This window comes from Xenopus tropicalis, chromosome 5 (genome assembly GCF_000004195.4).
Source record: "Xenopus tropicalis strain Nigerian chromosome 5, UCB_Xtro_10.0, whole genome shotgun sequence".
Classification (NCBI taxonomy): domain Eukaryota; kingdom Metazoa; phylum Chordata; class Amphibia; order Anura; family Pipidae; genus Xenopus; species Xenopus tropicalis.
Genome location: NC_030681.2, coordinates 2,541,473 through 2,556,056, shown reverse-complemented (window position 1 = coordinate 2,556,056; position 14,584 = coordinate 2,541,473). Strand labels below are relative to the sequence as shown.

Genomic DNA, 14,584 nt, shown 5'->3' with positions numbered 1-14,584 from the left:
GCAACTACACCTGCGCAATCTAGCCATGGGATGTTAATAAATTAGCTAAAATGATTCCCACCTAATTCACTCGGATACCCACGCTCTCTGAGCTCCTTATAGAAACGTTACTTTCATTGGTTTCACATAGACATTCCTGATCCCACAGATTGAGAGGAATTTTAATGGTAAGTATAACGGTAATGTATAATGGTAATGTATAACGGTAATGGGCAGAACTTACCATTGTGGGGTCCGGGATCCAATGGAGCAGAGAGCTGGAATTGCAGCCACTCCTTAGCTATACAGAATCCTGTGTGAGGATCCAGGTAACAGGCAGCTCTTACCACACCCCCCATGAGGGCTCGGAATGCTGGGAAAACAAGGGCAAGTTAACTCCGCATAACAGACACTTCATATATCAGCAGCTCCTACATGAACTTTCCAGCAGGGGAATGACTGGTTATTATAGAGTCACATCAGCTGTTTGTATTGGGATCTATTTACTGAATGATATGAGCGGCTCCTACATGAACTTTCCAGCAGGGGAATGACTGGTTATTATAGAGTCACATCAGCTGTTTGTATTGGGATCTATTTACTGAATGATATGAGCGGCTCCTACATGAACTTTCCAGCAGGGGAATGACTGGTTATTATAGAGTCACATCAGCTGTTTGTATTGGGATCTATTTACTGAATGATATGAGCGGCTCCTACATGAACTTTCCAGCAGGGGAATGATTGGTTATTATAGAGTCACATCAGCTGTTTGTATTGGGATCTATTTACTGAATGATATGAGCGGCTCCTACATGAACTTTCCAGCAGGGGAATGACTGGTTATTATAGAGTCACATCAGCTGTTTGTATTGGGATCTATTTACTGAATGATATGAGCGGCTCCTACATGAACTTTCCAGCAGGGGAATGACTGGTTATTATAGAGTCACATCAGCTGTTTGTATTGGGATCTATTTACTGACTGATATGAGCGGCTCCTACATGAACTTTCCAGCAGGGGAATGACTGGTTATTATAGAGTCACATCAGCTGTTTGTATTGGGATCTATTTACGGACTGATATGAGCGGCTCCTACATGAACTTTCCAGCAGGGGAATGACTGGTTATTATAGAGTCACATCAGCTGTTTGTATTGGGATCTATTTACGGACTGATATGAGCGGCTCCTACATGAACTTTCCAGCAGGGGAATGACTGGTTATTATAGAGTCACATCAGCTGTTTGTATTGGGATCTATTTACTGAATGATATGAGCGGCTCCTACATGAACTTTCCAGCAGGGGAATGACTGGTTATTATAGAGTCACATCAGCTGTTTGTATTGGGATGTATTTACTGGCTGATATGAGCGGCTCCTACATGAACTTTCCAGCAGGGGAATGACTTTATTATAGAGTCACATCAGCTGTTTGTATTGGGATCTATTTACTGAATGATATGAGCGGCTCCTACATGAACTTTCCAGCAGGGGAATGACCGGTTATTATAGTCACATCAGCTGTTTATATTGGGATCTATTTACTGACTGATATGAGCGGCTCCTACATGAACTTTCCAGCAGGGGAATGATTGGTTATTATAGAGTCACATTGGCTGTTTGTATTGGGATCTATTTACTGAATGATATGAGCGGCTCCTACATGAACTTTCCAGCAGGGGAATGACTGGTTATTATAGAGTCACATCAGCTGTCTGTATTGGGATCTATTTACTGACTGATATGAGCGGCTCCTACATGAACTTTCCAGCAGGGGAATGACTGGTTATTATAGAGTCACATCAGCTGTTTGTATTGGGATCTATTTACTGACTGATATGAGCGGCTCCTACATGAACTTTCCAGCAGGGGAATGATTGGTTATTATAGAGTCACATTAGCTATTTCTATTGCACACAAACAAGGGGCGTGGCCAAAGTGTTGGTAATGTGCACTTGTGTCCATGGGGGGCACCATATAAATAACTTGTGCAGAGCTCCAAAGATTTTAATGGTGGCCCTGCCCCACACCTCTTCCAAAATAGATCCCCCCAGCAATCCTTTTAGTGATATTAAGAGACAGCCAGTCCTGTCAGTTGGGCCTCTCATTCCAGGCACAGTGTTCCCCTGAGTGTAAGCAGTAGGAACTCACAGTTAAAGAAGCCATTAAAATCCTCATCGCTTTCGTAGTCCATTCTGGAGTATTTGCAGCTGGGACTGTTGTCTTTGGAAGGGAAGCCCACCTATCATATGGCAAAACAGTTCTTATTATTCACGGTACCCCCTAAACCCCCCAATGCCAGGCTTTTTCCCCCACGCGGCTGACTCACCCGCACAATGCTGACCATAGAAGAACGTAGAAAATCAGGAATGGCCGCTAGGAGCTGAGGATGACGAGACAGCACCTCATGTCTGAAAATAGTTCCCCATGTCAGGATGGTGGAAGATGTGAGAAACTGCAGGGGCAAAGGGCAAGAGTCAGTTCTGGACAGGGGGAGAGAGAGTCATTAATTGTGAGCGAGGGCACTTACCTGGCTTGCGTGTCGGGTAAAGCTGAGAAGGGTCTCCAGGTATTTGTTAAAGTTCCCAGGGACATTTACTTTGAGGTCAGGGCTCTGGGGAAACAAAATGGATAGAAAGAAGCCCCTAAGCACAGGCATGATACTAACCCTGTGTGCCAGAACCCAACCAGCATCAAAGCACTGATATGGATGCGGTTAAAGGGGAGACACGAGAGCAAATTTGGGGGGGCTTATATGTAGGGGGAGGCTTACCTGAGTTAGAGCACAGATCTGGGTGCCCAGAGTACAAATGAGCTGACAAATTCTTTTTAATAAAATGTAGCGCTTCTCTTCCAGGGTCTCAGTGTCGGCCATTCTGTGAGGGAAAAGGCTCATTAACCCATTGTTACACTGAGTATTCTGCTGGCGTGAGAGTGGGGGGGGGGGCATATAGGGAAGGTGAGGTACTTGTAGGCTGGTAAGTGAGGATATGACAGGAGTAATAGAGTCTAATAACTCCACTAAAATATGTCAAATAGGACTGAAAATTTGGTGCAGGAGGAAAGAAGAGGGGGTATAAGACAGAGACGCAGGAGGGAAGGGGAGGGGGTAGAAGACAGAGACGCAGGAGGGAAGGGGAGGGGGTAGAAGACAGAGACGCAGGAGGGAAGGGGAGGAGGTAGAAGACAGAGACGCAGGAGGGAAGGGGGTAGAAGACAGAGACGCAGGAGGGAAGGGGAGGAGGTAGAAGACAGACACAGGAGGGAAAGGATGGGGGTAGAAGACAGAGATGCAGGAGGGAAGGGGAGGGGGTAGAAGACAGACACAGGAGGGAAGGGGAGGGGGTAGAAGACAGAGACACAGGAGGGAAGGGGAGGGGGTAGAAGACAGACGCAGGAGGGAAGGGGAGGGGGTAGAAGACAGACACAGGAGGGAAAGGATGGAGGTAGAAGACAGAGATGCAGGAGGGAAGGGGAGGGGGGGTAGAAGACAGAAACGCAGGAGGGAAGGGGAGGGGGTAGAATACAGAGACGCAGGAGGGAAGGGGAGGGGGTAGAAGAGAGGGACGCAGGAGGGAAGGGGAGGGGGTAGAAGACAGAGACACAGGAGGGAAGGGGAGGGGGTAGAAGACAGAGACACAGGAAAGAAAGGATGGGGGTAGAAGACAGAGATGCAGGAGGGAAGGGGAGGGGGGGTAGAAGACAGAGACGCAGGAGGGAAGGGGAGGGGGTAGAAGAGAGGGACGCAGAATGGAAGAATTTGAAGGCAGAGGTTGGGGGTGCAAACACAATAGAAGGAGGAAAAGCAATGAGGGCCAACCTGGAGGGGAGGAGGATTACACTTACTGTGCCACACTCAAAATATATTCTATGGCTTCATCCCCAAATAAGATCAGAAGTGGGATCCGATCCTCCAGCTTTCCCTGCGTGCAAATCAGATTGTTAGCTCAGTCAGTCAGATCAATAGTTCAAGGGATTCTGTCACAGGAAAGTGGATTCCATTTGATGCCAGTGGAAAGGCATTAAGGAGAGATTAGTTGCCCTCGGTAGAACAGATCTATCACAGGCGACTAATCTGTGTGGGGCATCAATAGGTTACCAGAAATCATGTGTAGAAGGAGCCAGTGGAATGCATTAGAACTGCTTACAGCTAACCTGTTGTTTCTCCTACTCCCATGTAACTGGAGGAGTCCCAAGCTGGACTTAGATTTCTTACTATTGAGTGCTATTCTGATACCTACTGGGAGCTGCTATCTTGCTCCCTTCACATTGTTCTGCTGATTGGCTGCTGGGGGTGAGGGGGGGGGGGGATATCACTCCAACTTGCAGCGCAGCAGTAACATGGTCACATGGCTGTGGCACTCTGGGAATTGGAGAATATGGCTAGTCCCATAACAGAACAGGCAAATGAGCCCCTGAGTGTAAAGCACTTATCACCCAGTCAGTGTGTGCCGATACCTGTTTAAGGATCTCACCTTCCTGCTGACTGCAATGAGCAGACACTCGGCTGCCTCCAGCTGTAGCTCGGGCTCACTCAGCAGCACACACAGCATGCCCAGGAGCTTACAGTTGTCTGCCATTATGTGGGTTATAGCAACCCAGTCAATGTATCCGGCCAGTGTCTTGAGAGAAGCCACAGCAACGCGGCACATACCCTGGGCCTGAAAATGAGGGGAAAAAAATCAAATAAATAAATAAATATATATATATGAATGAATAAATAAATAGAAGAATTGCTGTGAAATGGTGTGCTGGTCCTGTTTATAGGTGTGTGTATATATATATATATATATATTTATTTATACATACATTGATAGATAGATAGATAGATAGATAGATAGATAGATAGATAGATAGAAAGAGCATGACTATAGCAGCAGGATAGAGACAGTGGGTACTTGGGGGCCAAAGAAAAAACATAAAGCAGAGGGGTGAGAGAGGAGGATGGCCACACTACACAATACTGCCATCAGCGCCATCTAGAGGGGACTCAATACAACCCCCATCAGTGAGAGGTGGCAGAAGTGCTACAGTTCTGCCTCCCCAAGTATCCTCTGCTATAGCAAGATTTTCTCTATTGTCCAACCCCAAAGCTTAATATCCACATGCAGGTTCCTGAGTGATGCCGTTACCGCCCTGTGCGCCAATGGTCTCACCTTCACACTGTTTGCGGGGTCAGTTTTCTAGGAGGGAAAAAATAAAAAGACAAATTGTTAGGGAGAAGCACAAATCCATAGACCCATTGTCACTACAGAGGCCATATTGGCTGTAAGGCCCACATACAGTCAAACAATGTAGGCCTACGTGTGCACAACAGATGTGTAAAGTTCTCCAGAATTACAATTCTTTTTTTTAAAAAAATCTTCTGAACTTTCCCTTTAAATTCCCATAAGCAAGGCCTGTGGGCTGCTTGGGGGAGAGATCAGGTCCATACCAGGTGCTGGTACTGCTGCACACTCTGCTGCAGGATGTTCAACATGAACGCAAACAGTACGTCCATTTTCTGCGTCATGGTCGTCTGGATGTCCCTGCGGCGCTGCGTGGGAAGGTTCTGGAACGTCACCACGTCTTCAGCCAATCGCAAAAGGATGAACATCACCAGTTCCGTCTGGGCCTCCTGATAAGGAAAATAGAAATGGGCCCAAATATATGGGGGGTCATTAGCGGCTGTGCCCAGTGACGCCAAAGGGATATTAGGGGTTAACGACACTGTGTGAGAAGATGCCCAATTGGGCCTGCAGGAGACAGAGCTGGGTTAGGGACGAACATGGTTCTGTGTACAAAGGCTGGGTCAGTAGGTTACACTACACAGAACTGGGCAGGTTATTTCATTATAATATACAGGCAGGTCATTTCCCTATGGGACCAAACTGTAAATTATATCCTTATAAACAGCACTTAGTGATGTCATCAGTTATAATCGGAAGCTTAGTGATGTCATTTCTGTCACATGACTCACTGACGTGTATTTAATAATAAAGTACCCCCTGTTGTAAAATATGAGGATATTAGAAGTCACCTCTGAGTTCCATGACCTGTACAAAAGAACTTGGCCTTCGGCCTTATCCCTTTATATGTTCATGGAACTCCTCGGGGGCTTATAATATCCCTATATGTTACAATAGGGGGCACTTTATTCACTATATATTATAAGGAACTCCTCGGGGGCTTATAATATCCCTATATGTTACAATAGGGGGCACTTTATTCACTATATATTATAAGGAACTCCTCGGGGGCTTATAATATCCCTATATGTTACAATAGGGGGTACTTTATTCACTATATATTATAAGGAACTCCTCGGGGGCTTATAATATCCCTATATGTTACAATAGGGGGTACTTTATTCACTATATATTATAAGGAACTCCTCGGGGGCTTATAATATCCCTATATGTTACAATAGGGGGCACTTTATTCACTATATATTATAAGGAACTCCTCGGGGGCTTATAATATCCCTATATGTTACAATAGGGGGCACTTTATTCACTATATATAAAGGAACTCCTCGGGGGCTTATAATATCCTTATATTTTACAATAGGGGGTACATTAAACGTGTACCTTACCCCAACTCTGGTGAGGGAATCCAGCTCGTTCAGCAGGTCCGGCCAATGCTGGGGCCACTCTCTCTTGGCCATCTCCACAACGATGCGGGCCATCATGTCCTTAATGTGGCTCTCCTCCTCCAGGATGGGGTGCATACCCTGCAAAAGCAGCAACAGTGCCCGGTGTTACACAAGGAGTCAGGGGCACGCAACAAACCCATTGGCTACCCCAGGGGTGAGTTAGCCACCTGCGATAGGTTGTGGCTACCATGAGCGACTAACTGCTCCAAATTGTCTTTCTACTGGCAACCATAGGAGTCGGCCGGTGGAAAGGCATTTCTGAGCAATCAGTCGCCCGCGGTAGCAGTGACCTATTGCCAAGGCACAAACAGCCCCCCCAGCCCAATAAATAGTGACTGTCTGTGGCACCTTACAGCCCCCCCGGCATTCCCAGTACCCAGAGGCACAAACAGCCCCCCCAGCCCAATAAATAGTGACTGTCTGTGGCACCTTACAGCCCCCCTGGCATTCCCAGTACCCAGAGGCACAAACAGCCCCCCCCAGCCCAATAATAGTGACTGTCTGTGGCACCTTACAGCCCCCCTGGCATTCCCAGTACCCAGAGGCACAAACAGCCCCCCCAGCCCAATAAATAGTGACTGTCTGTGGCACCTTACAGCCCCCCTGGCATTCCTAGTACCCAGAAGCACAAACAGCCCCGCCCCCCCCAGCCCAATAAATAGTGAATGTCTCTGGCACCTCTACAGCCCCCCTGGCATTCCCCAGTACCCAGAGGCACAAACAGCCCCCCCAGCCCAATAAATAGTGACTGTCTGTGGCACCTTACAGCCCCCCTGGCATTCCCAGTTACCCAGAAGGCACAAAACAGCCCCCCAGCCCAATAAATAGTGAATGTCTCTGGCACCTTACAGGCCCCCCTGGCATTCCAGTACCCAGAGGCACAAACAGCCCCCCCCCCCCCCAGCCCAATAAATAGTGGACTGTCTGTGGCACCTTCACAGCCCCCCTGGCATTCCTAGTACCCCAGAGGCACAAACAGCCCCCCCCCAGCAAATCCCCCAGCCCATAAAGTGACTGTCTGTGGCACCTTACAGCCCCCCTGGCATTCCCAGTACCCAGAGGCACAAACAGCCCCCCCAGCCCAATAAATAGTGACTGTCTGTGGCACCTTACAGCCCCCCTGGCATTCCCAGTACCCAGAGGCACAAACAGCCCCCCCCCCCCCCAGCCCAATAAATAGTGACTGTCTGTGGCACCTTACAGCCCCCCTGGCATTCCCAGTACCCAGAGGCACAAACAGCCCCCCCCCCCCAGCCCAATAAATAGTGACTGTCTGTGGCACCTTACAGCTCCCCTGGCATTCCCAGTACCCAGAGGCACAAAACAGCCCCCCCCCCCCCCCCAGCCCAATTAAATAGTGACTGTCTGTGGCACCTTACAGCCCCCCTGGCATTCCCAGTACCCAGAGGCACAAACAGCCCCCCCCAGCCCAATAAATAGTGAATGTCTCTGGCACCTTACAGCCCCCCTGGCATTCCCAGTACCCAGAGGCACAAACAGCCCCCCCAGCCCAATAAATAGTGAATGTCTCTGGCACCTTACAGCCCCCCTGGCATTCCCAGTACCCAGAGGCACAAACAGCCCCCCCAGCCCAATAAATAGTGACTGTTTGTGGCACCTTACAGTCCCCCTGGCATTCCCAGTACCCAGAGGCACAAACAGCCCCCCCCCCAGCCCAATAAATAGTGACTGTTTGTGGCACCTTACAGTCCCCCTGGCATTCCCAGTACCCAGAGGCACAAACAGCCCCCCCAGCCCAATAAATAGTGACTGTCTGTGGCACCTTACAGCCCCCCTGGCATTCCCAGTACCCAGAGGCACAAACAGCCCCCCCCCCAGCCCAATAAATAGTGACTGTCTGTGGCACCTTACAGCCCCCCTGGCATTCCCAGTACCCAGAGGCACAAACAGCCCCCCCCCCCCTAGCCCAATAAATAGTGACTGTCTGTGGCACCTTACAGCCCCCCTGGCATTCCCAGTACCCAGAGGCACAAACAGCCCCCCCCCCAGCCCAATAAATAGTGACTGTCTGTGGCACCTTACAGCCCCCCTGGCATTCCCAGTACCCAGAGGCACAAACAGCCCCCCCAGCCCAATAAATAGTGACTGTCTGTGGCACCTTACAGCCCCCCTGGCATTCCCAGTACCCAGAGGCACAAACAGCCCCCCCCCCAGCCCAATAAATAGTGACTGTCTGTGGAACCTTACAGCCCCCCCTGGCATTCCCAGTACCCAGAGGCACAAACAGCCCCCCCCAGCCCAATAAATAGTGACTGTCTGTGGCACCTTACAGCCCCCCTGGCATTCCCAGTACCCAGAGGCACAAACAGCCCCCCCCCAGCCCAATAAATAGTGACTGTCTGTGGAACCTTACAGCCCCCCTGGCATTCCCAGTACCCAGAGGCACAAACAGCCCCCCCCCCAGCCCAATAAATAGTGAGTGTCTGTGGCACCTTACAGCCCCCCTGGCATTCCCAGTACCCAGAGGCACAAACAGCCCCCCCAGCCCAATAAATAGTGACTGTCTGTGGCACCTTACAGCCCCCCTGGCATTCCCAGTACCCAGAGGCACAAACAGCCCCCCCCCAGCCCAATAAATAGTGACTGTCTGTGGAACCTTACAGCCCCCCTGGCATTCCCAGTACCCAGAGGCACAAACAGCCCTCCCAGCCCAATAAATAGTGACTGTCTGTGGCACCTTACAGCCCCCCTGGCATTCCCAGTACCCAGAGGCACAAACAGCCCCCCCCCCAGCCCAATAAATAGTGACTGTCTGTGGAACCTTACAGCCCCCCTGGCATTCCCAGTACCCAGAGGCACAAACAGCCCCCCCAGCCCAATAAATAGTGACTGTCTGTGGCACCTTACAGCCCCCCTGGCATTTGCCAGAACCCCTATTTACAAGTTGGGGGCACCAAGGGCTCAGTACATACTGGGCAAGTCCCTATGGCAGAATACTTACTGGCCCATTAACACTTACATGAGAAATGAGATCCATCACACTGTCCTTCAGACAAACCTTCTCCTCCCGGGACATGTCATTCCAGCGAAACCTGCGGGGGGAGAACAGCAAAGTCCGTCAGGAGCAGAAACCCCCCCCCCTTTGCGGCTTTCAAACGGGGGTCACTGACCCCAGGAGCCAAAGCCTATTGCTTTGAGAAACTACAGTTTAATTGTTATTGTTACATTTTAGTCTTTATTTTTCTATTCAGCCCCTCCCCTATTCATATATCAGTCTCTCATTCAAACCACACCCTGGTTGCTAAGGTAATTTGGACCCTAGAAACCAAATAGCTGCTGATCCTCCAAACTGGAGAGCTGCTGAACAAAAACTGAAATCATTAAAAGACTACAAATAAAAAATGAAGACCAATTGCAAATTGTCTCAGAATGTTACTCTCTACATCAGACTAACAGTCAACTCAAAGGTGAACATCCCCTTCAGTACCATTGCCCCCTGGCTACCAATCAGAATGAAGAAGGGAAGACAAACAGTATCAATGTGGCTTTCTGGTTGCTAGGGTCACTGTCCCCAGCTTCTCCATGGAGACAGACAACAGAAAGGAATTAAACTCAAACCCCAGAAGGGACCGTGCCGCAAGAACATTAAAATCCTGTGTAGAATTGACACCCACAAGGGCCCAGACACAGAGAAGCCACAAAGTGTTTCTAGTGTTGCAGGAAGCTGCAGCGCAGGGTGCGTATAAATACAGGCGGCTTCCTGCCGGCCCCCCCACCAACGGAACCTCTCAGGGTGGGAGACCTGTGTGTAACCTGGCGCAATCGAGGAAATGCACTCAGCCGTGCAACTGCAACCTGCTCTCCTGAACAGACACATCTTCCGCAGTCCTGCCCTGCTTTATGGCTGAGATTCTAGCTATCTGTATAACAGAGCATTCTGTCACAGTGGCACAGATCCTATCTGATCCCCCCATTGTAAGCAGCAGTCCTGCCCTGCTTTATGGCTGAGATTCTAGCTATCTGTATAACAGAGCATTCTGTCACAGTGGCACAGATCCTATCTGATCCCCCCATTGTAAGCAGCAGTCCTGCCCTGCTTTATGGCTGAGATTCTAGCTATCTGTATAACAGAGCATTCTGTCACAGTGGCACAGATCCTATCTGATCCCCCCATTGTAAGCAGCAGTCCTGCCCTGCTTTATGGCTGAGATTCTAGCTATCTGTATAACAGAGCATTCTGTCACAGTGGCACAGATCCTATCTGATCCCCCCCCCATTGTAAGCAGCAGTCCTGCCCTGCTTTATGGCTGAGATTCTAGCTATCTGTATAACAGAGCATTCTGTCACAGTGGCACAGATCCTATCTGATCCCCCCATTGTAAGCAGCAGTCCTGCCCTGCTTTATGGCTGAGATTCTAGCTATCTGTATAACAGAACATTCTGTCACAGTGGCACAGATCCTATCCCCCCCATTGTAAGCAGCAGTCCTGCCCTGCTTTATGGCTGAGATTCTAGCTATCTGTATAACAGAGCATTCTGTCACAGTGGCACAGATCCTATCTGATCCCCCCCATTGTAAGCAGCAGTCCTGCCCTGCTTTATGGCTGACATAACAGCTGTAATTTAATACCCTGTGTTGTACAATTACACATCAGCCCCTGCCCCAGTGAGCTTACAATCTAAGGTCCCTATCACATTCCCATCAGCCCCTGCCCCAGTGAGCTTACAATCTAAGGTCCCTATCACATTCCCATCAGCCCTGCCCCAGTGAGCTTACAATCTAAGGTCCCTATCCCATTCCCATCAGCCCCTGCCCCAGTGAGCTTACAATCTAAGGTCCCTATCACATTCCCATCAGTCCCTGCCCCAGTGAGCTTACAATCTAAGGTCCCTATCACATTCCCATCAGTCCCTGCCCCAGTGAGCTTACAATCTAAGGTCCCTATCACATTCCCATCAGTCCCTGCCCCAGTGAGCTTACAATCTAAGGTCCCTATCCCATTCCCATCAGCCCCTGCCCCAGTGAGCTTACAATCTAAGGTCCCTATCACATTCCCATCAGCCCCTGCCCCAGTGAGCTTACAATCTAAGGCCCCTATCACATTCCCATCAGTCCCTGCCCCAGTGAGCTTACAATCTAAGGTCCCTATCCCATTCCCATCAGTCCCTGCCCCAGTGAGCTTACAATCTAAGGTCCCTATCACATTCCGATCAGTCCCTGCCCCAGTGAGCTTACAATCTAAGGTCCCTATCACATTCCCATCAGTCCCTGCCCCAGTGAGCTTACAATCTAAGGCCCCTATCCCATTCCCATCAGCCCCTGCCCCAGTGAGCTTACAATCTAAGGCCCCTATCACATTCACACAAACACTAGTGCCAATTTAATCAGGAGCCAATTAACCTGTCTGTTTGTTGTGGGAAACTAGAAGGGCTCAAGTTGATTGGAGGGAACAGAAAATCCATTCATACATTTGGACCTTTCCCATGGACCCAGTAACCATTAGTACGGTACCGAGACAGCGGCGGCGGCAGAAGGGAGAGCACAGACGGGGCAGAGAGAGACTGCTGCTTACTTTATAACATGCTCCAAGACGTGCAGGCCGAAGTGCCGGACGCAGGGGGAATGGCTCCGGTTGGACAGCTGCAGGCCACAGGGCACACAGAGGGGGCTTCTCTCCTTGAACTCCTCGCAGAACTGGGGGGGCAGCAGAGAAAAGAATAAACCTCAGTAACCGGGGGGTGGGGGGGGGGGTGGGGATATATGTTTATAAATAAAATCAGTAAAAGTGACAAATATAATTCCAGACCCCCATCCCAAACAGGACTGGGCCAGACCCCATGCTGCCCTGCTAGCCGTACCTGGGAATAAAGTGCAGCGGCCATGTCTGCCCCTACATGTTCCTCCCAGCTGTCAGGGGGCCAGGATAGAGTGGCCCTTACTGCCTGGCACTCACCCCCAGGCCTGGGCAACAACTGCCAAACCCTCTGTGCAGCACTTCATTATCAGGGGCAGCACTGGGGCAGTATGGGAGGGGGGCCTGTAAGGGTAAATGCTGACTAAATAACAATAGATTCTGTGTGTGAGTGAATGAATGAATGAGTGTGTGAATGAGGGTGAGTAAGAGTGAGTGTAAGTGAGAGTGTAAGTGTGTGTGAGTGAGTGTGTGAGTGTAAGTGTGTGTGAGAGTGAGTGTATGAGGGTGAGTAAGAATGAGAGTGTGAGAGTGAGTGTGAGAGAGTGGGTGAGACTGAGTGTGAGTGAGTGAGAGAGTGAGTGAGTGAGGGTGAGTGTGAGAGTGTGTGTGAGAGTGAGTGAGTGGGTGAGACTGAGTGTGAGAGTGAGTGAGAGAGAGTGAGTGTGAGTGAGGGTGAGTGAGTGTGTGGGTGAGTGTGAGTGAGTGAGTGTGAGAGGGAGAGTGAGGGTGAGTGTGAGAGAGTGAGTGAGTGGGTGAGACTGAGTGTGAGAGTGAGTGAGAGTGAGTGAGTGTGAGTGTGAGAGTGTGGGTGAGACTGAGTGTGAGTGAGTGAGTGTGAGAGGGAGAGTGAGGGTGAGTGTGAGAGAGTGAGTGAGTGGGTGAGACTGAGTGTGAGAGTGAGTGAGTGAGAGTGAGGGAGAGTGAGGGTGAGAGTGAGGGTGAGTGAGTGTGTGAGTGTAAGTGAGTGGGTGAGTGTGAGTGTGTGAGAGTGAGTGTAAGTGAGTGTGTGAGAGTGAGTGTAAGTGAGTGAGTGAGTGTGAGTGTGTGAGAGTGAGTGTAAGTGAGTGAGTGGGTGGGTGTGAGTGGGTGAGTGTGAGTGAGTGAGTGTGTGAGTGGGTGAGTGTGAGTGTGTGAGGGTGAGTGAGTGTGAGTGGGTGAGACTGAGTGTGAGAGTGAGTGAGTGTGTGAGAGTGAGGGAGAGTGAGGGTGAGTGTGAGTGAGTGTGAGAGTGAGTGGGTGAGACTGAGTGTGAGAGTGAGTGAGTGTGTGAGTGTGTGAGTGTAAGTGAGTGGGTGAGTGTGTGAGAGTGAGTGTAAGTGAGTGGGTGAGTGTGTGAGAGTGAGTGTAAGTGAGTGGGTGAGTGTGAGTGTGTGAGAGTGAGTGTAAGTGAGTGAGTGGGTGAGTGTGTGAGAGTGAGTGTAAGTGAGTGGGTGAGTGTGTGAGAGTGAGTGTAAGTGAGTGAGTGGGTGAGTGTGTGAGAGTGAGTGTAAGTGAGTGGGTGAGTGTGAGTGTGTGAGAGTGAGTGTAAGTGAGTGAGTGGGTGGGTGTGAGTGGGTGAGTGTGAGAGTGGGTGAGTGTGTGAGGGTGAGTGAGTGTGTGAGACTGAGTGTGAGGGTGAGTGAGTGAGTGGGTGAGTGTGAGTGAGTGTGAGTGTGTGAGTGAGTGAGTGGTTGGTCTCACTGCCCCACAAACCTTGCACACTGTTCCCTCAGCCCCTAATACCCCCCTTTCCTACCTGCCCCTGTATATAACCCCACGTTACCCCATCCCCCCAGTCCCCATTACCCAGCCGGTACCGGTACCTTGAGCGCTTCCAGGCGATATTCCTGACGGGACTCGGGCTCCAACATAACAGTGACCGCCCGGACAAGCTGCTCGCACAGAGCCGGTACCTGCTCGTCCATCGCTGGAGACTGAGGCTCCCAAGCTCCCCGCTCTCTCAGTCTCTCAGTGTGTGAGGAACCAGCAGCCCCACTGCGCCTGCGCCCCCAGTCTACGGCATGGGAGCCCTCACGCATGCGCACTCAGTCCCAGCGCCCTCACTGCGCATGCTCCAAACTACACGCGTCTCTCCGCAACGTCATTTCCTCCCGGGCACACGGGATTGCTTTACGGCTGCTCATTAAGCGATTGCGGCTCAATCTACGGCTCTTCCTAGTGACTGTACCGCGCATGCGCTAATGACTTACTGAGATTTCTGCTGCTGGGAAATAGAGTTCCCCGGAACTGTACGGGAGCCTGATAGGGTCAGGGCATTGGTACTAACTGTAAGCACTCACCTATAGTGTCTGTGGGAAATGCGCTATAGGCT

The 14,584-nt window shown here is 50.3% G+C and overlaps 1 protein-coding gene across 2 annotated transcripts in view; it reads right to left on the bottom strand.

Annotated features, from left to right (window-relative positions):
- The window catches only part of xpo5 (exportin 5), a 33,673-nt gene extending 19,338 nt beyond the window's left edge, over positions 1–14,335 (bottom strand). Inside the window, exons 1-13 of one of the 2 annotated variants that reach the window (XM_031901602.1) lie at positions 14,076–14,335; positions 12,151–12,272; positions 9,597–9,669; positions 6,557–6,694; positions 5,417–5,599; positions 5,139–5,165; positions 4,458–4,643; positions 3,829–3,905; positions 2,756–2,858; positions 2,513–2,596; positions 2,312–2,437; positions 2,134–2,224; positions 224–352 (exon numbers count right to left, since the gene is read on the bottom strand). In XM_031901602.1, coding sequence (XP_031757462.1) covers positions 224–352; positions 2,134–2,224; positions 2,312–2,437; positions 2,513–2,596; positions 2,756–2,858; positions 3,829–3,905; positions 4,458–4,643; positions 5,139–5,165; positions 5,417–5,599; positions 6,557–6,694; positions 9,597–9,669; positions 12,151–12,272; positions 14,076–14,291 — 1,555 coding nt within the window. In that variant the 5' untranslated portion in view covers positions 14,292–14,335. 2 annotated transcript variants of the gene reach the window in all.
- Positions 14,336–14,584: the final 249 nt, after the last annotated feature.